The sequence below is a fragment of the Apis florea genome, unplaced genomic scaffold (genome assembly GCF_048593485.1).
Source record: "Apis florea isolate Af1SG1 unplaced genomic scaffold, ASM4859348v1 contig_2411_pilon, whole genome shotgun sequence".
Lineage (NCBI taxonomy): Eukaryota > Metazoa > Arthropoda > Insecta > Hymenoptera > Apidae > Apis > Apis florea.
This window is the reverse complement of record NW_028256580.1, coordinates 1,048,527-1,074,230: the sequence shown is the minus strand read 5'-3', so window position 1 is coordinate 1,074,230 and position 25,704 is coordinate 1,048,527. Positions and strand designations below refer to the sequence as shown.

At 32.8% G+C, this 25,704-nt stretch overlaps 1 protein-coding gene and 3 long non-coding RNA genes across 13 annotated transcripts in view; 3 read left to right on the top strand and 1 right to left on the bottom strand.

Annotated features, from left to right (window-relative positions):
- eag (potassium voltage-gated channel protein ether a go-go) overlaps window positions 1–25,704 on the top strand; it is a 73,745-nt gene that overhangs the window by 24,078 nt on the left and 23,963 nt on the right. For 6 of the 9 annotated variants that reach the window (XM_003691855.4, XM_012483898.3, XM_031915191.2 and 3 more), the window contains exons 3-4: window positions 20,793–20,893; window positions 21,906–22,038. In XM_003691855.4, coding sequence (XP_003691903.1) covers window positions 20,793–20,893; window positions 21,906–22,038 — 234 coding nt within the window. Of the gene's footprint in view, window positions 1–5,479; window positions 6,094–20,792; window positions 22,039–24,032; window positions 24,091–24,915; window positions 25,023–25,704 lie in introns of those variants that run through there. The other 3 variants (XM_086905483.1, XM_086905480.1, XM_086905479.1) reach the window with 3 other exon arrangements.
- LOC147657999 (uncharacterized) lies at window positions 917–2,953 on the bottom strand. 2 transcript variants are annotated; one of them, XR_015291381.1, is made up of 3 exons: window positions 2,577–2,953; window positions 1,986–2,170; window positions 917–1,900 (listed from the first exon to the last, which is right to left on the bottom strand). It is a non-coding gene; the product is annotated as an uncharacterized LOC147657999 (long non-coding RNA). The 2 variants fall into 2 exon arrangements; XR_015291380.1 differs by having other exon boundaries at window positions 2,581–2,839.
- Window positions 2,086–3,383, top strand: LOC147657998 (uncharacterized). The gene is made up of 2 exons (XR_015291383.1): window positions 2,086–2,248; window positions 2,784–3,383. It is a non-coding gene; the product is annotated as an uncharacterized LOC147657998 (long non-coding RNA).
- On the top strand, window positions 6,927–9,164 carry LOC147657997 (uncharacterized). The gene is made up of 3 exons (XR_015291370.1): window positions 6,927–7,067; window positions 7,139–7,207; window positions 7,411–9,164. It is a non-coding gene; the product is annotated as an uncharacterized LOC147657997 (long non-coding RNA).

The following is a 25,704-nucleotide window of genomic DNA, read 5'->3' as shown; positions in this document are numbered from 1 at the left end:
ATGGAGAGAGAGAGAGAGAGAGAGAGAGATTTGTCCATCGATTCCTTTGCTACATCTTCATGTTGATTGGAAATTCAATGTTTCAATCCTCTCATTTCTTCTATTTCTTATTTATAGAATTTATATATCTTTTAACATTTTCAGAATTTGTCCAGAGTTTGGAATTGTTCATACCAATTTTTATCTTCAACGTGTCTTCCTTATTTAGAGAAGATTATACACTCTGCACTTCCCCCTATAAATTCTTTTATAATGATAAGTACTCCTTTATTTTCATTCATTTAACATTTTCAATAAATAAATTTGATTCAAAATTCAAATAATTGTCACGAAGATGTGTTGTTTCGTTTGATCCAAAATTTAGATTTTCAATTCCAAGATTTAGTTTCAAGACAAGTCTTTTATTTTTAAATTCGTCAATTCTTCTTCGAAAGGATACAAATTTGTTATACATTCACTCCTCCAATCAATGAAAGATCTCAAAAGATGTCTGAAACGTTTCTTATTTGTAAATCCCTTTCTTCCTTAAATTCTTTATAAAAAAAAAAGAAAAAAAAAAATAAAAATTGCCTCCAACTTGGACTTGGCTCTCGATAAAACTTCACGCTGAAGGGGAAGAATCGCGAGGAAACTTTTCCAATTTCATCGTGGTCCGCGATGCAAAGCGCCAATGCTTGTCACGTTATTTAAAAGTCGAAAGGGAACGTTCATGCCCGCGAAATTACTTTTATCCACCGTAGGAAGGGTTGGAAATCATCTAAAAAACAAAATATTATGATATAACGATGAGATCAATGCATTGATATTAATTTTATTTTATAGTATTGGATAAAATTAATGATAATGATAATTTTTCACTTGAAATTTATTCGTATTCTCTCTTTTGTTGTGATTCATTATTGAAAATGCACTTAAAAGCGGTATAAATTTCTAGTCTTTATTATTACATCATGCTCAAACATTATTATACATGTATTATCATATTAATCTTATTATACATATTTCTGTTGTGCAATATGCTTTGTCCATGATACATTCATTGATATGATGTTAAGTGGATTATAATTATAATCTCAAAAAAAATTAAATGATTTTATTTATCAAATTGGTTAATGAAATTCAATTTTCCTCTATATTATAGAAAGTAACATAAATTTACAAATAATTGTATTAATCTTGTTCAATATTTTAACAATATCCACTTAATGTTAAATAATATAATTAAATGTTATAGGTAATATTATAAAATGATGTGTATATTATTAAATATTATGTAATATTATAAATGTTGTCAAAGAATTAAGATTATTGGAATTATATCTATTTCAAAACAACTAAATGATTTTATTTATTAAATTGGTAAAAAAATTTTTCTTTACAATGTAGAAAGTATATTAATTTTATTAAACTTTAATAAAATTAATATTAACACTTTAAATATTATAGGTAGTACTTGTAGGCAGTAGACAATGTTTCTTTGTCATTAAAAATTATATATAAAAAAAAAAAAATTTCGCTACTTTATTTTTGATCCTTAAAAGAGATGGCTTAACAAGAAACAGGGGTTGAAAAGGAAGAGGGGGTGGAAAATGATTGCTTGTGGTTGGGGTGCGGACGCGATCATCCCTCGGCTTGACACGAATTTTCCCCAAAGCCGCTATTTCTGGCCCCAGGGAATCGTGACGAGGATGAAAGGAGAAAGGAGAACGGAAGTGGATGTTTGCCGTCTGTTCGCCTCTGTCACTTGATCACCTAAACGCGAGTTCCATTTGTCTCGTTCGATTTTTTATCCGATACTTGGAGAAACGATGATTTCATAGCTTCTTGTCGAGGTTTATTTGTAGATGCAGCAAACGTCGAATGAGAATGTTGAAGATGAAACATTTTGAATTGTTCTTCGCTATAATAGTAAAGATAAAGTAGTAAAAATAGAAAAAAATATATACAATTATAAGCAAGTGGATTTTCATATCGTTTAATCTTACCATTGCAAGTAACTTAATAATAGTGTTTTGCATCACTTGTAATTTCTCTTCGTTCAAAGCCAAAAATGTTCAAATTTAGCGCCATCGAAAATCCCTAGATACTTTACGAGTTTAGATTTTCGTGCAGAATATCGCGATAACACGATCACGATATTATATTAGTAGTTACACGCAACTTCTTTTGCCTATTTTGAGTAGTAAAAAGTGAGAATTTCAATTTTTTGGTCAATATAAATCGAATAAAGTTTATAGGTGTTCAAGAAGTGAGTGAGTACATTATTCTTTTTCAATTTGGAAACGTTTATAATATTTATTGTTAAATATTAATACACAAATCTTCTGATTAACCTATTACGAAAAACAATTAAATAATTAAAATTCTTTATCTGTGTTGAATTATAATTCAATAATATCGAATTAGTTGTTTTAGATTAGGTTAGATTAGGTTAAGTTGCATTAGTTGAATTAGTTAATCTTTATCCGCTCTAAAATTTTTGCAAAGGAAAAATCACTTAAGAAATTTCCAATTAAGTTTTATTACCTAACTTCTGAAACACCTTTATTCAGATATACATACACACACACACATACACACACATATATAAAACCGTTATAAATGTTGGGCGATTGGCCTTTGAGCACGGTGAATTCTTTGAGCGCGATAAGGTTACCAGGACAGAGTGAACCGAGATCGAAACAATGCAGAAAAATCGATCTGTTAACAGAGAAATCGTGTGCACTAATTGTCGCCAGGCGTTCACGTTTCCTAATTAATTTCTTCACAATTGTTTTCCACAGCCTTCTTGTCGCTTGTTCCTTTCTCGAAGCAATGACTGAGACGCAAAGAGAGAGACAGAGAAAGAGAGAATAAAAAGTGAGTGATTTAGAAGAAGAAGAAGAAAAAAAAAAAGAAAAATAAAAAGAAAACGGAAAGTCGTGACACGGATTTCTTTCTTTCTTTCGTGATTGAATGAAATCTGAAAATCGCCTTGAAGGAAAACTTCTGCGCATTCTTCCGCGCACACTCTATCGGTGACTAATTAAATTTCGTCACGACCCACTCCCCTTCACTTTTTCTTTCGTTTTGTTTCTGCTTTCTTCGATAACTTTATGGATAAATCTTTCGATTATTTTTTAATATTCTTTTTTTCGTTGTGTTTCCAAAAAATATTTAATTAACAGAAAAAGTTATCTTTGAATTTAAACAATTAACCTCTAAGTGTATATAAATATATTATATTATATTATAAAACAATTTATGCTTAAATTTAACATGATTAATTTATTTATCTTGTTAAATCAATACTTTATAAACTTTATAAAAATATAAAATTGCATAAAGATCAGAATTTTATGTCTATATAAACGTCTATATAATAAATTAAAAATCTTTCTTCATTTTTTTTCTTTTTTTTTTTTAGTTTCTAACCTCCTTTTTCGAAAAATTAAAAAAAAAAAAGTACCTATCAAAATATTGATCTAATTCCGAGTAATTAAAGCAAACATTTGGAAATGGAATAGGCAATCGGCGAAAAACGGAACCGATAATCGAGACAGTGGTGTGACGCCTCATTTCCCAGTGAAATTTAATAGAGTTTCTTCGTGCATTGTGCGTTTGCCGGGTACGATCATTGAAAATTGCCGATATTCCTGGACGAGGGTGGAATACGGAACGATCCAGTTGAATGACAACGAGATAACCGAATCAACGACGGTATCTCCGTTATTAGGAGGCCGACGATTCTCTCGAATAATGGCCCTGCCTCTGCTACGTGCCTGTACATACTCGATGCGTTTTTGTGAAAAATGTGAACGTCATATGAATCGACCAGAATTTTTTTACAATTTCAAATTTTTCATCCTTTTCTTTTCGAATTTTTCATTAATATTTTATATTATTTTGTTAAAGAAAAATAGTAAGATATATGTACTTATTGACAAAAGTTAACCTCCTCAGGTATATATATATATACACACACATATACACACATATATATATATATACACATTTAGTTTTTTTTTAAATTAAAATTATTCCAAATAAAAGAATCTTTTAATAAAAAACTCAAAGTACTAATAATATTTTATTGTTTTGAGAGTAAATATTATGCTTTTCATATCTTATAGTGTCTCTGAAGAGGTTAAGTTGAAATTAAGAAAATATAGCAGCCTATATATTAATAATTTTTCGAATATGTTTGCACGAAGAGCAAGTAAAGAAATTTGCGATTGATAAATTTTTTAATTTCTATCGATAAATGTATGTAAAATTAGTTAAATTTCAAAAGTGACGAAAAAAGAAGAATAAAAAAAAAAGGTATCAATTTGATTTTTCCGTCAAAATCTTATTGGAAAATCGAAATATATAGGTTAGGTTTGGTTGTATTCCCGTGAGAGAAAAGAAATGGCGAAGTGGAACCAGAAAGCGTCGGAAATGTTATCGAAATGAATGTCGGAGACGCGATTGTCGTTTTTCTTTTCTCAATGATACGTTTGTTCGATTGATAACGGAAAGTATAGTGTTTTTCCAGTATTCTTTTATCGTATTTTATTTCTGTTCGATAATTGATTTCGTACAAATTTGATTTTTTTCTTTTATTTTCGATAAATAAAAATTTCAAAATTTTTCAAAAGAAGAGTGGAATTTTTGATAAAGACAAGAAACAGACAGTTTGCTGTCCGAATTGAAAGTCGAATTGATTGCTTGCCATCAAAATTTATTATACTTCATCTTTCGAAAATTTTTAAAGTTTTCATGATGAAAACTTTTCGAAATGAAACATCTACATATTTTCATCCTGATAATATAATAAATATTTCTATATTACGTTTATTCTTCTCTCCATTTTTCTTTTATTTATCTTTTTTGTAGATACAATCAATTATATCAAATTGATGAGAAATCGTAAAACATCCTACACCTAACCTAAAAATATTGATTTTAAAGAAAATTTACACATATACGAAACACAGCGAAGCAATTTTTTCCATGAAAAATCTTTTTCAGAATATGAAAAATAAATCATTAAAATATTCTTTCCATCCAAGAGATCATTTTTCACTCGTAAAATCGATTATGTCACATACACGCTATTAATCAAACAACAGAAATAAGAGATTTATTCAAACGCTTTTGACGTTTATTATTCCATCACGTTCACGCTTCGTTATGTTTCTATTGAATAAATAAGCTAAATAAAAATATAGCCATGGGTGGTACGAAGGTGGAACTAGAGACCAGCCTTGGGCCAGGTTCCTGAACGAAACGAGTCGCGACACGAAGACACGCGATATCCGGGGCCAATCGTGCCGGTAATCGTTGCAGTTTCGCTTTTCGTTCGCGGAATATTTCGCAATAGTGCGTGTCTTGACCGATAAAATCCTTCTTCTTAAGCAGTCTTAAATAATAATAATAAAAAAAAACGTTTTTTTCATCATGTTGCGTGTCGTTTAATAAATAGTCAGTACCAGTCTTTGCAAATTCGCGACACCTTTGGAAATTCGTTTGACTTTCGTGACAATCTTGACAATCTCGAACTACATATCGAATCTCGAAATTATATTTTTTTTTTTCTTTTCTTGCTCTTCGATCAAGAAAATGCATAAAATATGGTAAGTGGAACGAAATAGTAGTATTCGTTTCAAAAAAAGCGAAAGAGTTTTTAAATCGAAAAAGCGAGAGGAAAGAGATTAATTAAATTGAAAACTAATTGAGAAATTGAATTGGAAAGAACATGAGAAAACGCGAGAAGTTTTAAAAAGTTGTTATCGACGGAGCTATAGCATCGAATCGAGAATGGCAGTTGAACCTATCATCACTGTTTCACTAGTGAGGATTCTCGGATTAGAGAGAAACAAAGCGAGGATTTTTTTATTGTTCGATTGATATCGATATCGTGGAACATCGTTCGAACCAGAAATTACGCGATACGATTTTTCTTCGTACCCAGAAATTTGAATTGCGAAGGAACGACTGGTGAAAGAGGTTATGTAACTTGCTGTGGTCGTGTTTAGCTGCATCGTCTGGCAAAACTAGCTTCTGTCCATCAAGATTATCCAACGAACGATCGAGATAACTATGGAACTCGTTTCAACTACTTACACGAAGGTAAAGGTCAGATTGTCAATTAATTGTGATGATCCGTAGAAACGTTATAACCAGAGAAAAATCAAAACCTCGAAATAATCTCTTATATAAATGGTTAATTGTCGATAAAATAGTTATCGAATTCTCTAACTCTAAGTAATTAATTTATTACCACGGATAGATTTGTCTTCTGTCGATTAATTTATTATTAGATATCTAATAATTCATTTATCACTATCTACGTTCGAAGCAGTTAATCTTCATCGATCGTTAATTATTGCAAAGATATCTTCTGGGAGCTATAAATGTGTCAATTTGATCGATCTTACTATAAATCCGGAGTAAATTAAAGTAAAACTAAGAGAAAATATCGTTATCAAAGCAAAAAGAGAAACGTAAATTATATAAATTTATTAATTGAAAATAAAAATTTTATTTCTCTTGTATCTTGAAATTTTTCAACATTTATTTATAAGATAACAATTGAACAAGCACAAAATTAATAGGAGTGAATTTATCAAGTCTTCTTCGATTAATCGAACTCTGTAATTATTTTTCGATTCTAAGCAATTCTAATTTGAGACTCGTAAACGTTTTATCGAAGATGTGTTTGTTTAGATGCGAATATGACGATCTTCTAGCAATGCGTGCAATTGCATAAAGTGTACCTTGACCCAGCGGATCACGGTTAGAATTTTGCGTGCGAATCAAGATTAAATATCCAGCTGGTCCAACTGACCTTAGTCGGTAAACACGATTTAAGTGCGTAATACGCCGTGTCACTTTACCTACAGTACACTGATCATTTAAGAAAACATTTCTTAACGTTTCAAGTACGAATAATGTTTGTAAGTGTTCAATAAAAGATATTTATTTAATATGAACAATATCATAGAATGTTTATTTGGAGTAAATTTCATTTCTGAGGATTGAATAGCGAAAGGTTAAAATAAATGAAGAATATAAAGTTTCGAACCTTGAAAGAATATTTAAAGGTTAAGTTAGATGCGTGTAAAAATTAATTTACACCGTATTTCTCACTTATTCATTTTCTTTTATTTTTAAGGAGAACAAGATGTTAAGGTGCGATAATAAGAAACGGTTAAAACTATATAGAGTTTCAAAGAATATTCAGGTATGTCCAAAATTAATTTACATCCCGTTATTTTATACTTTCTTTCATTATTGCGGAGAATAAAAACGATCGCGTTTTTCTCTAGCTTTATTACCAAGTATATTTTAATTTCTAGTTGTCTACTTGTTCTCTATATAAAGTCGGTTATTAATTCTTCTGAAGCTCTCGTTATATACGTTGAACGGACAAATATTTTCTTGCAGATTAATAAACGAGAAACAAGGTCGATAAGATTGGACATCGGTTTACGATCGTGCACCTACCGTGCATCCATGTCTTTCCAACAGGCTGATTTATGCGTCGGTTAAACCTCTTTCGAGAATCATACTGGGGGCTTCTGATGACTGAAGCTCGGTTTACGCTCGCTTCGATCAATTTCGATCAAGTCTATATAATTCATATTTGCATCTTCGTTTTAACAAGGGAAATTGAGTAAACAGAATTGGCTGCTTTGAATCTTCTTGTTTACATCTAGAATTCTTTATTCGAATATTCTTTCTTTGTTGATGTTTAATCAATTGACCATTATTCTACGAACGGTGATCAAAGGGAGACATTTCGTCTTTTATTCGAAAATTTCGTTGAAAATTTGAATTTGCAAAATTTTAAAAATATTTATCATTATGCCGTAGCTAAAGTAGTAACAGATAGTGATTATTTCACAAATGCTGGCCAATATGATGCCATTCTTTTTCAAAATTAAATTTCTTCGAAAATTTTTCATTGCATCCAGAAGTTTTAAAAATTTAAAAAATTTCTATTCATATAAATAATTAGACCAATAAATTGTGTTATTATTTCACAAATGGTGACCAAAATGTTGTCATTCTTTTTCGAAATTAAATTTCTTCGAAAATTTTTCATCGCCAAGTTTTAAAAATTTTTTAAATTTCTACTCTTACAGATAGACCGATGCAATGCGATTATTATCACGAATGATAATCAAAGGAAGACGTTTCATTTCTTTTTTTTTAAATTAAATTTTTTTTGAGAATCTCTGGTTGCCAAGTTTGGAAAAGTTAAAAAATTTTCTATTTTCATATCCGGACCAATAGAGTACAATTATTCCACGAGAAAAAGATCCAAAGAAGAGGCTTTTCGTGATTCCTCATTGTTAACAGTGTTACGTAGGCCACGTAGAGGAAAGTCGGCACCTTGAAAACGAGCATTGACTATGCCCACGGAAGAAGGTCGGCCGGTTTTAGTTCGCGTTATATTTATCGCCGCTTGTAATCGATAGTTCGTCTCTCAGGTAAACAGTGTAGGAGCAATCGTTATTTCGGGGAGAAGAGTATGTCGCCGCATTGGCCCCGTACTTGAACCACTTTCTGCACAATTCTAAACGCGATTAAGACCCGCTTCGCGCGTCATCGGTACAAACAACGATTCCTTCACGATTTACATTATTCATTTATTGATTCGATTATAATTGGAAAAATTCACCGATCACGATCATTTATTATAATTATTTCTATAATCTTTTTAACGTGGTGTATAATTGATTTAATTTCTTGTTTTATTTTTCATCAATAATAATTAAGTTTATAATATTTAATATATTTATGGATCGTCGTTCAAAAAAATTTGGAAAGCAATAAACGACGTTTTAAAGTTTATATTATTTGCTACTTGCTGAATAATAAAATATATTTATATTAAAGCAAAAACGACGAAATAGTAAAAAGAGGTTAGGTTAGATTGCCAATAAATATTTATTATACAAAAGACTTTCACGCTTTATATTTGTAAAAGATTTTTTATTTTATTCATTAAAAATGTGATCCAAATCATTGAAAAAAAAATATATATATATATTGAATATATTTGATAAAATTTTATTACATTATATCACTATATTGTATTATCGCTGGATTTGTTATTAAATCGCATTTATGGAAAATTCGAAAGATACAAAGAAGAAAATTGAAGGAACGAATAAACGTTTAATCAAATTAAAGTAAAAGGATTAGAAAATTTTGTTGATAGAGGTTTCACTTTACCCGGTTTCAAGATTGGAATCCCTCGTTGATCGAAAGGCTTGCTCCGCGATCTCGTGAGTATCGGCGCGTGCACACGCACGCATGATTCTATGTTTAATGGACTTTTCTACTTAGAGGCCAATCAAGTGCTACCAACCGTCCCGAACATCTTTCCTCTTTCACGCGCAATCTCTCGTCCAGAGTTGGCCAGTTGAAAAAGTAACTAGTTAAAAATTTCGAATAAAGTTACTTTAAATAATTAAAATGTTATACGAACAACGTTTATTCGTAGCCATTATAATTGATTCCTTTTTCGCATTGTAATTATTCGCTGTTATTCGATACTTTGAGTAATAAATTATTGCAGTAACTTTATTCTTAACCTCAATTGTTAAAATTTTGTCTATCTTTGTTCTCGTCTATGCTGTTGTACTTCATGGTTTTGTAAATCGAGGAGAAGAGCAAAATAGAGAAAGAGGGAAAAATAGATTGGAAACGAGATTTAACTTAGGATGCGAATATGAAATGATGGTATTTTTTTTCACAAGTGATTAAATAATTTTATTCTGCAAGGAATGCAAATATATTTCATAATTTGAAATTCTCGACAGTTATTTTTCACAAGCTGTACACTATGTTGGAAGATAATAAAATTTTCATATTTAAAGATAAAAGTGCGTTTGAGAATAAAATTCTCGAAAATCGCTTTTGAGAATATTTTTGGCAAATGGAAACCACGTTGAGATTGTCCAATGATAATTTTCACGAGAAATAACTTTGAAGAATAATCAAAGAGTTTTACTATCAAATGTTTTATTTTGCATCCATTTGAGAGTAAATTTAAGAATTGTTTTCGAGATTTTTTGCAAATGGATACTACGTTGAAAGTAAGCGACTAACTACTAGCTTTCCTGAATACGATATCTAAGTATATATTTCAGAAACTCTGAAGAGAGTTTTGAAAGTATTTTTGACAAGTGAAAGTTACGTTGAAAGCTATTTTCACTTTCAATTTTATTATCTACTCGTGAAAAATAATTTTTAAGAATAATTCTCTAAAATCTTCACTGTCAAATTCGTATTTTCTATCGAGTTAGAAGAGTAAAATTTTTGCAAATTAATCAATCCAACTACTAATTTTTATTCCGAATGCAAAATCCATTAAGGCAAAAAATATTCTCGATGATATTTTACTTTCAAGTACAACATTCCAAACGTTGGATAAAGTTCACAAGTGATAAATTCTAATATACCTAATACCCCGTGATTTATAATCGACAGGATATTTGTATCCTGTCTCGCATCCAGTCATTTGGAAACATTGCCTAGAGTTTCGAAACGAAATAAATCGAAAAATATTAATTTCCCTCGAGCGGCAAAGTTGAAACCCTAACGAACACCCTTAATTACCAATTACCAAGTTGGTTCACTAGTAAAACTTATTCCCCACCTCCCGCCCTTGTTCGACACTAAATTTTCCTTTGCCGGGAAAATTGTGAAAAATCTGTCCACACTTCCGTGGACAATTTATCAATAGATTGTTTTAATTGCAATTAAAATTTACATTCTACAAAGATTTTTCCATAAATGCATAAACATTTCGCGTTGAAAGTGAGCACGTTTTTAATAAACCTATGATACGTTCCATCGATCGATATATTAATTTTAAGTGAAAACTTTAATATTCCAGAATCTCTTTGCAAAGTAATAATTTACGAGGGTAATTTTCTCTGTGGATGAATTACGTCACGATGTATAATATAAAATATTTTACGATAAATAAATCGTAAAAGAAAATATACGATGTGGAATACGTATTGTACACGAGTATCGTGTATACCATTTTTAAACATTCTTTAAAGCACTACTAAATATCCCAACAAGTGTGTAGAAAATGTATCAAATACGATAATGTTATTTTATTGCTTCGTTCAATTTTTTTCTTTTTTTTTTTCTTTTACCAAAAATTTTTTAACAAAAAATTCATTTCGATTTACATTTCGTTTGCGTTAATTATTATATTTCTTCCTTTTTAATTCGAACGAGTAAAAGATAGATTTCAATTTTGCTGAAAAATCATTCCAAGCTGTCGAAGAATGGAACTAGCAGAAGACAAAGGAAGGCTATCGCGCGATAGAGGGGAGAAAATTCAACTGGTTACGTTACTGTGCGGGAAGGCTGATGAAAGGTTGACCCTTTTCACTGGCGCTCGGTTGATTCGCGGGCTATTCTACTGATCTCTCGTTTAACTCGAAGGATACGTTTAAAGTATAAAAGTTCGTTCGGAATCGCTTTTGTCAAGTATTGTTCGATATTCGATGCTATGTTGATTCTTATTCGGTAAATTTTTTTTAAAATTGATTATATAATTTTTCGACAATTGATCAATAAATCGAGATTATTTTATAACTCTTATTTTTGGAACGAATTTTTGGAAAAAATTTTGACGAATCTTGTTTGAGATTTTTTAATTATAATTTTTTTTTTTTTTTTTATTAATATTGGATAATTCTCATTTGGAATGGAAGATTTTTTTTCGAAAAATTTTAAGGATTCCGCCTCAAACTCTTGACTATAATTCTTCCATGTTAGCATAGTCGTTTTAAATTCCATTTCTCCCCAATGAATATACTGGAATGCTGAATTTTTACTCCTTTCCCAAATTATTCCTCTATTATAACGAACATCTCGTTAAGTGTAATTAATTCTTGAGTTACTTCGAAGTGTTAAATTTTTAGAAAATCCCCATTCAACACTCTTATTTCTCGCACAATTGTTTCTCCATAACGGCCATTGCGTTTACAAAATGAATTCTTTAACCTGAAATTCAATAAATTTGTGAAAAAAAAAAAAAAGAAAATCTAACAGTATTTCAAAAATTATACTATAATTGTTACTGTTATTTAATTCCTTTTGCTGAAAAAAATCCTTTTCGAATTGATCCAAGAACATGACCAAGGTATTATATTTTTCCTTATGAAACATGTTGTAATCTTCTTGCACGAGGAAATTCCCTCGAAGAAACGGATAAATCTTGGCGGAGTCGCACTATCGGGGAATAACAGAACGAAGTGGTGGAAACACGGCGATCAATGATGGTGAAACATAGCCCGCGAGACAAGGATTTTCCACCACCAACAGATGCGTTATCGAGCAGAGTTTTCAAGGGAAATTACGCAAGCAACGAAATTCCTTTCGCCACGAATGGGACAATGGTTCGTGATGAAACGAATTTTTTTTTTTTTTTTTTTTTCTTTAAATAAATCTCTGTCCAAACGTTGCTCTTCGATGTTTTTCCAATCCAATTAACAACATTGCTCTTTCGAAAAAAATATCAAAATTCGTGTCCATTGAAATTTAGTTGAGAAGAATTGTATGGAATTGCTTTTACAAAGCTTCGAGTCCATTGAAATTATGTGCAATTGCGTTTATTAAAAATAACAAAGATTCGATTCCATAGAAAATTTTATTCAAGAGAAATTCTATGGAATTGCCTTTACACAAATGTGAAGATTCGATTCCGTCGAAATTCAATCGAGAAGAATTGTTGTTGGAATTGCTTTCGCAAAAGTATTAAATTTTGATTCGTTTAAGAAGAATCTTGCGGAATTGCCTTTGCAAAAACGCAAAAATTCGATTCCGTCGAAATTCAATCGAGAAGAATTGTTGTTGGAATTGCTTTCGCAAAAGTATTAAATTTTGATTCGTTTAAGAAGAATCTTGCGGAATTGCCTTTATACAAACGCAAAAATTCGATTCCGTCGAAATTCAATCAAGAAGAATTGTTGTTGGAATTGCTTTCGCAAAAGTATTAAATTTTGATTCGTTTAAGAAGAATCTTGCGGAATTGCCTTTGCAAAAACGCAAAAATTCGATTCCGTCGAAATTCAATCGGGAAGAATTGTTGTTGGAATTGCTTTCGCAAAAGTATTAAATTTTGATTCGTTTAAGAAGAATGTTGCGGAATTGCCTTTGCAAAAACGCAAAAATTCGATTCCGTTGAAATTCAATCGGGAAGAATTGTTGTTGGAATTGCTTTCGCAAAAGTATTAAATTTTTATTCGTTTAAGAAGAATCTTGCGGAATTGCCTTTATACAAACGCAAAAATTCGATTCCGTCGAAATTTAATCGAGAAGAATTGTTGTTGGAATTGCTTTCGCAAAAGTATTAAATTTTGATTAGTTTAAGAAGAATCTTGCGGAATTGCCTTTATACAAACGCAAAAATTCGATTCCGTCGAAATTCAATCGAGAAGAATTGTTGTTGGAATTGCTTTCGCAAAAGTATTAAATTTTGATTAGTTTAAGAAGAATCTTGCGGAATCGCCTTTATACAAACGCAAAAATTCGATTCCGTTGAAATTCAATTCAAGAAGAATCGTGTTTGTGGAATTGCGTTCGCAAAAATATTAAAATTCCATTCCATTCCAAAATTATTCCACTTAACGATTGCTTTTTTCGAAAAAAAAAAATATATCAAAAAATAACAATTCCGTTACAATCCATTAAAAAGAGGAATTGTTTACGGAATTGCTTTCGCAAAAATGTGAAAGATTCCATCATATACAAAATCTTCTTTCGATCGGCTAACTTTCCGCAACGAACGACCGCGATCAACCGCTATCTTTCGAAACGTGATAGATAATTGATAAGGGGAGAGGAGGAGAGGATAGAATAGTTAAAAGTCGACATTGCCAGGCTAAAAGTGGCGAAACCCCTCTCTTTCCCTTTCTCGGCCGGTTCATCCCATCCATATTCAAAAGGAATCGTCACCGACCTTTGCCGAATCGAATTTGGGTATAGATTGCCTTGATAAACCCGTTAAAAAACACTCGAGTCGGATCACGACGAGGAAAATAACGTCTCGAGAAATTTTTCCATCCAGCGATTCGCCCATTCCAAATATATCCCGTATAATAGTCCCTTTTCAAACCACGAGGTCCAGCACCCCTTTTAAAATGGATAAATAATTGGCTTTGCTCGAATTAAGCGGAGGAGATTACCTCGAACACTACCTCTCCCGAACGTAAACAACGTAATTCTATCCACGTATCCATTCAGAGCTGTGATCCAATCCAATCGTGGATACGATTGAAGGTAGGCTGATAAAAGAAGCGAGGGGAAAATGTGTTTAAAATGTCCCCGTGCGTTGATCATAAATAATTGAACGATATGGATAAAGTTTGCGAAATGTTTCTTCGATGATTAGATCTACATCTACATCGTTTTTATTCTTCATTTCGATTTCACGATAGAAGAAATGATCATCGGATTATCGAAATATATATAATACTTTTCGAATCCATAAAAATATTATACGATCGTGATTACTTGTCGTTCGTTGTAAATTTATACGATGCAAAAGAGTTAAAAAGTTTTCCTATTGCAGATGTAAAGAAGATAATTGATATCTGATTCATTTGTAAATTTGATTCGTCCAATATGAATTCGAAAGGGTTAAAAAAATATTTCTCTCTCAAGATATTATCAAGATTAAGATTAATCATTGATTCGTTAATCCAATTCAATCTGAATTTCTCATTCGCTGTAAATTTGATCAATTAAAGTCTAATTGATCGTTTAAAATTAACCATAAATTCGAAAGGATTGAAAAATATTTCTCGTAACATATCGATCATTGATCCAATGATTCAATTTTTCTCATTCATTTAATTGATGAATCAAATGAATGCGAAATAATCGAAAAGTTCAATCAATTTAATCTAATTCGTTCCCTTCGATAAATTTATGTGAAAAACTTTAACTCGAAAGGGTTGATGGACATTGCTCTCGCAAGAGAGAGAGAGAGAGAGAGAGAGGACAAATCATCACCGTCCATCTTCCTCCGTCGAGACGTCGATCAAGAGTCAAGCTTCTTCGAAACACCTGACACTGAGAAGGGTTGGCGAGTGGTAGGATGGGAGAAGAGGTCGGCACAGACGACGAACAGCCACTTTCGATCGAGTGTCCTCTCGAATCGCGGCCTCTTCGTCTCGAAAAGCCTCTAAACGATGCATCCTCCAATGTTTCCACGCTTGTTCCCGCCCTTGACCAGGCCTATGCAACAGGAACTCGAGCCTCCTCCACCATTTTCCATTTGCCAAATTCCCCCTCCAAATCGTGGATCTTCCACCGATTCGATGGATGGAGATAAGACGAGATTATATGTTTCCATATAATCGAATGATGGATGATAGAGAAATGGAGAGGAGGAGGAAGGAGGAATTGTTCGAGTAGTTTTGCTTCTTTGGATGGATGGTCGTTGGCAACAGAATTGGATTAGAGAAAGAGAGAGAGAGAGAGAGAGAGAGAGAGATTGTGTATAGTGGTTCTGAAAGGTTGTCGGTATGGCAAATCGACGGAGGAAGGATGGTAAAACAGGATGGAAGAAAAGTGGTTGCGATCCTTTCTCGATCAGCTCTTTGGGAAAATTGGTATTTTTCGTTGAGGAGATCGCGTATATTTAACGATTGAAAATTTTTGATCGTGTACGACGATGTGTAAAAGTAAAGTTGATCTGTTGATAGAGATTTAATTGGTTATAAATATTAAACGTATGATGGGATGTTAGATAGAGTAAATTTAATCAAATTTTGGCTCGTGAAGAGGGGAATAGTGAAAAAGCAAAAGGTGGTTCTAGTAATTTTTAGTTTTTTTTTTTTTTTTTAGGAAATATTCTGAAAAATCGTTTCAGAATTCAATTCGTTCGAATTTAAATTATTTCTCGCGAATTGTGTATCTCGATGTTATTATCTGCTCTGCACGTTTCCGTTCGAATTCGAATTTTCAAATTAGGTTAGATTAGGAAACTTTGGACACCGATTTCAAACAAACTTTCCATCAACGACGAGAACAAATTGCTCCATGTATAACATTTCATTCGATGTATTTCGAATTTTCAGATTAGTAGATTAGATTAGAAAAGTTCGGACGATTTCATCTTCTCAAAGAAATTTTGCAATTCCTTTATAAATTGGATCGATTCTCAAAGAAATATTCCAATCGACTGAAATTACTTCCCACCTAAACGTATTTACCACATACGCGCTCGAATTCGTTCGAATCTTTCGTTTCTAGGTTAGATACAAATTTCACATCAACACACATTTTCTCCTCTCGTCTTCGAATCTTCGCAACGAAACAGGCGGTGGAACGAACGAGCACTTTCAACCGGACGATCGAAAGGATAAGGCGGGTGGGTGAGTGGGCGGGTTAGAAAGTTGCATAGGGTCGGTGCACGTAGCCTTGACCCGTATCCAGGGGGCAGGTCAGGGGAGTGCGTCGGTACGGACGCGGCACAGAACGCTCGTTTCGTTCGCGTTGCGTGCACAGGAACCTGTTATCGTTATTATCCGTGATTCGCTCTAGGGGAATAATAAAGACAAATCCCAAGGCCGTGTAAGATTTCCTGCTCGACGTTTAATGCGTAATAAGTCGGTAAGTGATTAAGTGATTATTTTTCTTTCTTGTCGCAATTGCGAAATTTGAAAATCAATCCCCCCCCCCTCTGTTGGAAGATGGAATTGTAATTGTGATTACTCGATTTTCGTTTTTTCGATGGAATTGCGATCCCATTCCTTCGCCTTCGAAAAAAAAAAAAAAAGTTTCCACTTCGTTAAGGTGGAGTGCAATCAAGAATTGGAGCAATTATCCGATTTTTGTTTTTTGGAATTGCAATTCCGTTTCTTCACCTTCGAAAGAAAATTTTCTATTTCGTTAAGATGGAATAACAGTTTAAGAATTAAGGATAATCGGGATTAAGGATAGTTGTCCGGATTTTTGTTTTTTGGAATTGCAATTCCATTCCCTTGCCTTTGAAAAAAAATTTTTTCCATTTCGTTAAGTAATGGAGTAATTGAAGAATTGGAGGTGATTGGAGCAATTATTCGATTTTTGCTTTTTGGAATTGCAATTCCGTTTCTTCGTGTTCGAAAGAAAATTTTCCATCAGAAAGTTAAAATGAAATAGTTCGAGAATTGAAGCTAATCGGGATAATTATTCGATTTTTTTTTTGTTTCTTGGAATTGCAATTCCGTTTCTTCACCTTCGAAAGAAAATTTTCTATTTCGTTAAGATGGAATAATAGTTTAAGAATTAAGGATAATCGGGATTAAGGATAGTTGTCCGGATTTTTGTTTTTTGGAATTGCAATTCCATTCCCTTGCCTTCGAAAAAATTTTTTTCCATTTCGTTAAGTAATGGAGTAATTGAAGAATTGAAGGTGATTGGAGCAATTATTCGATTTTTGCTTTTTGGAATTGCAATTCCGTTTCTTCGTGTTCGAAAGAAAATTTTCCATCAGAAAGTTAAAATGAAATAGTTCGAGAATTGAAGCTAATCGGGGTAATTATTCGATTTTTTTTTTGTTTCTTGGAATTGCAATTCCGTTTCTTCACCTTCGAAAGAAAATTTTCTATTTCGTTAAGATGGAATAATAGTTTAAGAATTAAGGATAATCGGGATTAAGGATAGTTGTCCGGATTTTTGTTTTTTGGAATTGCAATTCCATTTCCTTGCCTTTGAAAAAAAATTTTTTCCATTTCGTTAAGTAATGGAGTAATTGAAGAATTGGGGGTGATTGGAGCAATTATTCGATTTTTGCTTTTTGGAATTGCAATTCCGTTTCTTCGTGTTCGAAAGAAAATTTTCCATCAGAAAGTTAAAATGAAATAGTTCGAGAATTGAAGCTAATCGGGGTAATTATTCGATTTTTTTTTTTTGTTTCTTGGAATTGCAATTCCATTCTTTCACCTTTGAAAGAAAATTTTCAGGAATTGAGGGCGAAGGTTGAGTGATTATTCACGTTCTTGTTTATTCGTAATTGCAATTCCAGTTTTTTCGCCTTTGAAAGTAAATTTTCTAAAGATGGAATATGCCGCGAACGAGTTAATAGTAAACTTTCCATTCCAAAAAAAAAAGTCTTGGAATTAGAAAATAATCGAAGAGCAAAAATTCTCTTCTCATCGTTATTTTTCGTCGTGCTTAATTCGATAAACGAGTTCCCGAATATGACAAAAAAGTGGCAAACATCATTCACGAGTTGGGTGCACGAGTTGGAATTGGCAAGAATCGAAGGAATAATTAGAAGAATCTCCGCCTGGAAAAAAATTACTTTTTTTTTTATCTCGACGCCCTCCTTGGATTCGGCAAACAGTGAAACTGGTGATAAAAAAAAAGTGGTAAATTTGAGATATCCAAGGATGCTCGAATGGAATTGCGAGGAGTGGTGGAAGAGGAGGATGGACGCGACGAAAAAAAAGAAAAAAAAACTATCGAATTTAATTAAGGGGGAGTCGGTGAAAAGAGCGGCCCGGTGTTAAACAGGAATTCGGGAATTCCCAACACGCGTGCACGTGCATGAAAAAGGAACGTTGGAAATTTCATAATTCCCTTGTCCATTCGCCTGGCTTGGCTCGTGGGATTATGCCACGAAACGAGGCAAAATTACCGACCTTTTTCTATCCTCCCTCATTCGTGTCCATTAGTGTCCAAAAATCCAGATCAACAATTTTTGAATGTATCTCCTTCAACGATATTTTCTCCTTCTTCGTTTCCCGTATCTCTGACGAAGATACATGTTCCTGCACTTTGCTTCGTTTCATTTGTTTGACTTCGATTATATCGGTTTGAAAAAATCTTTCTTTCTTTCTTTCTTTCTTTCTTTTTTCTTTCTCCACATTTCTTAATTACTTTTCTCAATTAGGTTAGGTTAGGTTAGGTTTGGCAAAGATCTGGTTTATTTATTTGTTTGATTTGATTTTATATCGTTTTCTCGTTATTTCTTTTTTCTCAGAAAAAAGTTTCCTCAATTATATTAGGTTAGGTTAGATCTCGTTTATTTTTCGTTTCATATATAAATATACATTTTATATATTATTAATTCGATCAAATAACGAATTCCTTCACACGTGTTCTTTCGAAGAACATACTCGTCGCTCTTTCATTTTTTCCACGAAGACTTTTCTTAATTTTCCTTTCGCACTTAAGTCAGATTGGATTAGATTTCTGTCTTCATTCGTTTCTGTATCTCCTCTGATTAAAGCACGTCGACGTTTCTACGAACGATTTTTATTCTATTTTTATCTTTTTTTTTTTTTTTTTGGAAGATTCAAATTTGAAAAGTAAAAAAAAAAAAAGGTTTGGAAATTTAAAAAGGATCGTCCATCGTGCGTATACATCGGATAAAAATCGATATTAAGAATATCATGATGGATTATTTTCGAGAAAATGCGGGTCACGAAAGAGAGCGTTTTCTTTCTTTCTTTTTTTTTTTTTTTTTTTTTTTTATCGAATCGTGGGTGGAGGCGTTCAGTGACGCGAGGAATAAAGGAAAACGTAACGGAAAACACAGTCGGCCTGGCTCTACACAGACAAACAGATGGAAAAACACAGCCGTTCCGTTTTAATAAAGAAACAGGTGGACGATCAAACGATATTCTATTTTCGGAAATTTATCTACTTCCCTTTTCGGGGAAAAAATAAAATTTCCTATACTTCCTCCCTTCCGATTGTCGAGACTTAACTTCGACGACGGAACGATATTGGAAATGTGTCCAGAAATTTCCCTAGAATTGGCTTCGAGAATTTTCCTAGAAATCAACGTTTTCGTTGTAATATCTAGTTTCGATAGAACGGTATTCCATTATTTTTGGCCAGAGTTTTCTTAAAAAAAAAAAAAAAAATCTACAAATCGTCGATTCTCGATGATTTCGACGATTCTTGGAAAATTTCCCCTAGAATAACAGAATGATGTTCCACTACTGAATGGATTTATATCTATCCAAATTTCTGGGGGAAAATCTCGTTGTCGAGATTTTTCGAGAGAAAATTTCTCCGCCATTTTTCAGGGTAAAATCGAAAATTCCCTATCCGTCGACCGATCTCGACAAAGGGATTCCATTTTCGATCCCAAATTATCTAGGGGAAAAAAATAAAAGTTTCCAATCATCTTTTCTTTCCAAACGTCGCTCGAGATTTGGATTCGATTCTCGAATATACTCTCGACACACGGGAATCCCGAAGGAATTCGAAATGGAAGCTCGATCGAGTAATGACGATTTTTTTTTTTTTCTTTTTCTTTTTTTTTTCCCCCCTCTCGGCTCGACGAAACTCGAATAAGGGTATAAAGCTCGTTAATGCGTTACGTGTGCCGCGAACGAATAAGTGGATGAGAAAACCTGACCGTGCGAGCGGGCTGAAGGGGAATTTGGAATTTCCACGGGATATGGAAACCGGTTATGCGGAAAATCATCGTTGTTGTTGCGACTTTATTACCGAGCGAGTAATATAAATGAAATATTATTTTTTACCATTAATTTAATTCGAACATTTTGACATTCGCAGTTGTAAAACGCAGCGTTCTTTTTAACGTGTTTATTCTTCTTTGAGATAAAATAAATCTTCGAAAGCATCAATTTTTAAGCTTTTTTTCTCGGTTAAAAAACGTACGAAATATTTATTTACACGTCATTTGACGATGAATTTTTTCTTTAATCCGTGTTGCAGAAAAAATTTAAAAATCGAGTTACAGCGGCGTATTTTCAACACGCCGGATGGATATATTGTTATTACGATGAAAATTAACATCCATTTCTCTCTGTTCACAGCTGACAGCAGTTTCCTCCTGGCGAACGCTCAGATCGTCGACTTCCCTATTGTCTATTGCAACGAAAGCTTTTGCAAAATCTCTGGCTATAATCGTGCCGAGGTAAATACCCTGCTCCGCCCTCCCCTAAGCCTCTTTCCGCTTTGCTCCCTCCACCGTTTACCTTTTCAATCTTTATCGTTTTACCTTACCAACCAATCTTCGCGGGTGTGAACCGTCTGCACAATTTCAATATCTATGTATAATATAATTACAACCTCGTACGAAGGAAAAAAAAAAAAAAAAAAAAAAAAAGAGGAGTACGTCTGTAATCTCACGAAGACTCGTCCATTTCTCCCTAATTCAACCACTTTCCATTACTTTTTCTATCCTCTTGTTCCACCTTTATCCGCAATTAAATCCACTTGGTTACGTTCGAACCGTTTCGAACCAATACGGACTATCGTGTACAATTCCTGTTTTATCAACCGAGCAATAATACGCTTTTCAATGTTGTTTTCCCAATATGGATATGGACGGTGCTAATTCAGGGATGAAATTGAATTTCTTTCTCCCACGTGTCTGTATCATTGGAAGAGACTGTAGAGAGATTGGTAAATGTAAAGAGCGAAACTCGAGTCATCCGGATTTTTTAGAAAAAAAAAAAAAAAAAGTTTGATAATTATTTATAAAAAGATATCATTTCCTGATCTCGATGATTTTTTTTTTCAACTTACCATACTTGTGAAAATTTTTTCACTCGATTGTGTCGATGCTCGTTAAAAAGTTACCAATGCTTCTTCGAGACGGTTTAAATTAGGATCAAGATGATTGAATCGTCTATTTCGAAGCGAAATTAAAATTAATTGCTCGAACAAAAATTCATCCAATTCCTCCTAAGTTTCAATGGTTTATATTACAACTAATGTCTCGCCTAACCTGACTGATGATTGATGACGTCACGTTTTAAAAATCATTCGAGATCGGAGGATAATAATAGCTTGTTATAAAGATTTTATCCAAAATCTTGGAGAAGTTGCTGCCCGAGCAACTTTCAGATCTCTTACAATTGATCTTCTTACAAATCTCGAGGAGGGAGAATTCGCTGGATGAAAAGTGTCGAATTTGCCGTTAGGTTATGCAAAAGTCCTGCCGCTGCGGATTCATGTACGGGGAGTTGACGGACAAAGAGACGATCGCCAGGATCGAGGAATGCCTCGAGGGCCAGATTCACGATCAATTCGAGATCCTGCTGTATAAGAAGAACAGTAAGTACCGATTACCCCCACCGTCGCATGGGAGAAGCTTAAGTGTGGTGCTGGTGGCTTCTTTCCTTCCTGGAATCGACGACTTCCATCGCATCGAGAATCGATGCCAATAAAATCTACTTTTCTGTTTTCTTCTTTTTTTTTTTTTACACGCACATTTATAATTGATCTCCCAATATTTCTCGTTCTCCCAGAACGAACGGATTGAAATTAAAAATAATAACATAACCTGTACGCACTTGTGGAAAAAAAGTAGAAAGATAAAAAGAAAATATAAAGAAATTTCGAACGATTAATATAATGATCGTTAACTGTGATACAAAGTTTAAATGCAAATATTTTTTTCAAAATATTTTCAACCCTTATCCCAATCAATATTAACCTCTTCAGAAACTGACATATATCAGTTTAGTTTTTTTTTTTTTTTTTTTTTTTTTAATTAAAATTTATCGAAGAACTCTTCACTAGAAAAAAAAGTTTTAATAAACAAAAATTCAAACCATTAATGATATTTTATTTACTCGACAATATTATAATACATACCTTTCATGCCACGAAATACAATCTGAACAGGTTAAGAAGAAATTCATAACTCACACATATATATGTATATATATATATATATATGTATATATGTATATATATATAGTGTATGCAAAAGAAAAATGGACGAAGAATGTCGATGCCATTTTTCCAATGGCGGATGAAAGCGGTTGTAGACGGGCGGAAGTCGTCGATTGCCGGCGAGATGACTCTGACAGAACGCCTCGAGGCACGAAAATGGCGTATCATTGTGCATGCTCGACGCTGGTCGACCACCGGACCGTCCGCATTCGTCGTTGTGTAGACGCGGACCGTCTCGGGTTCCAGAGTTTTTATCGTGTGTTTTCACGTGTTGTTGGTGTCGCCTGATTCACGCAGACTCGCCTCGTGTGTCAGTACGAGTATTTATTATTAGAACACGAGTGCCTATCACTGTGTACAAGTAATCAGAAACAATGAGTCTCTTTGCGTCTGTTGCTCATTTCACCAAGATCTATCTCTTTACGTTGAGTTGGCGCGTGTGTAAAGTCGTTTTTCTCTTTTTCTTTTCTTTTTTTTTTTTTTTTCGAGAAGAATTTTGCGATCGAAGATTTTGCGAAGATTTTTTTTTTTTTTTTTTATAAAAGATTATCCGACTCGTTGAATTTCTTCTTTAAAGATAAATCTGATAATCATATAGATATAAGTATTAATCAAAAGGAATAATAAAAACTAGTTATTTTATAGTAATTTAATATTAAGTAACTAGATAACTAAGTATCCAGTAACTATATAAGAAACTAGTTATTTTCTCACCGAAATTAAGTAGATTATTTCTTGTTGAAATGTTAAATAAATTATTTAATTGTATTCGCGAATTTATTTATATTGTTTATCTCTCGAATAATCTTAAAAAGTAATTTGAAAATTGCTTAAAACGCGTTTGAATCTGTACGCGATGCGTGTCAGCAGAAAAATTAACTTCTTATCGGGGAAAATCAAATATCACGTAATTTGCATATTCCATGTACGTATGTTTGTTTTAACGCGCTCGATAAGAAAATTCATGGGATATCGTTGCCCCATCGAAATCGAAACGATGTTTCGCATGCGTCAGCTCGCGTATCTCTCATCGTCACGATGCTTCTAATTTCTTCATATACAGTACTTTATTTTTCCATTTTTTTTTTTACTTTTTCAACAAAATTCTACTGACTACTGTATCTATAATCTCAAAAAATTTCGAAAAATCTCAAGTGTCTGAGTCAATAAGTATTTTACCGATCGATATTTATCAACAGACGGTTGTAAATAACAGCTCGACACAGTAACGAGCAACGAAAATCGATAACCAATCAAAGACTTACGCCTCCTTCGTCATAAAAGCGATGATCTTAGCGACCCTATATCGATCCTAGTGAATCCGATCGACTCGAACCGAGCCCAATAACGAATGATCGTTTTGTTTAAAGGTGCCCCACGAGGTATGTCTAGCACAGGTTCGCAAAAGAGTGCTCGAAAAACCCACCAGTAAGTCACCCTCGAATCTAACTATACAAAACACCACTTATATATAATTATATGTATATATATATACCTACATATATTTATATAGAGGTTGTCGTCTTGTTATTCGTAGCACAATTCAGACAGAGAGAAGGAATGATTTTCCTCGTGAAAGAGTAGGTAGAAAAAAAAAAAAAAAAAAAAAAAAGAATAAAATTCTTTTATTTGAAGCTTCATTTTTGAATGAATCTAGTATTTGAAAATGTTTCAAATACACGTGAAATTGTTTAGATACGAATGAACCATCGATAGGAGATTATATATCTGTGTGAATATAAGCAAAAAATGTAGAATAAGATTTCATCGTTTAAATCCTTACTTTTTGAGAAAATTGAATTATATAATTATATCGTATATGTAATCGATGAATTTTCGAATTCAATTTTTTTCTTAAAAAATTTTTAAACAAAAATAATTTATCTTTACACTTTTTATTTTATCCTTTTATACATATACATTTATCTCCTATCGATAAATTATTTCAATAATTTTTACCATATATCGATAATTTATTCGTATCTAATCAATAATATTATCCAATAATATTTTTCACATCCCTTGAAAATTTTTCAAACTCATATTCATATTCGATTTATATTCGAAACCAAATCTTTAAATAAAAAAAAAATTTAATTTTTTCCTTTCGACTTATTTTTTCACGAGAAAAGAAATCATCAAAAATCTTGCCCGATTGTACTACAATTAACACGACACCCTGCATATAAATCTATAAATATTAATGTACATTTGGAGGTATACTGTATACGATTGTTATACACCCATCTTTAGCGTGAACAAGAGACGACACACGTACAAGGATCGTCGAACGATCCCGGGACCAAGGGGCGGCCATAATGAGAGGACGCTATTCGACCTCCCACCTACTCTTGATTTCAGTTAATTCCTCCCTGAAATCTTTCTCTCTATCTCTATCTCACTCCTAAGTACTAAAGACACAACACGTATTCAACACGTATTCAACACGTATCACAACACGTATCTGTCCATTGCAGATGTTGTCCATTTGCCAGCTCGGTGAACGATGCTCTTCGTACGTAACAGCATCGACGATTTAGCTGCGAATCTTATATATATATATATATCTTCTACCGCTATTCCTCTTTCCTTAGCTTCTTTGTCTTCCAGTAATACCAGTCTCTTACCACGCGCCGACTATTTCTCATCCAGAATCTTTGTGGAGGATACTGAAAGATTTACATATCTTCGCTTTCGTTTTGTTTCCCTACAAGAAGACGAGATTTTGATAAATTTCGGTGTAGATTCAGTGCTTCTCAACTTGTTGGTTGCGAAATAGTTTTGAATTCAAATTGTTATTTTAATTCTAAAATAAAACGTTGATTTTTTTCTCATCTTTAATTTCAAAACAGTGACTGTCAACCTGTGTAAAATTTTATTATATTTGTTAAAAAAAAAAAAAAATAGTCGTTTTAGTTTTAATCGTAGCGAAATCGTCGTGAAATTACATCGTAAAATAATATCATAATGGGTATACCGTTTATTTTCCATCGATAGATCTAGCGATGTTCACCGGGCACGTAGGCAAGTATATAGTAAGCT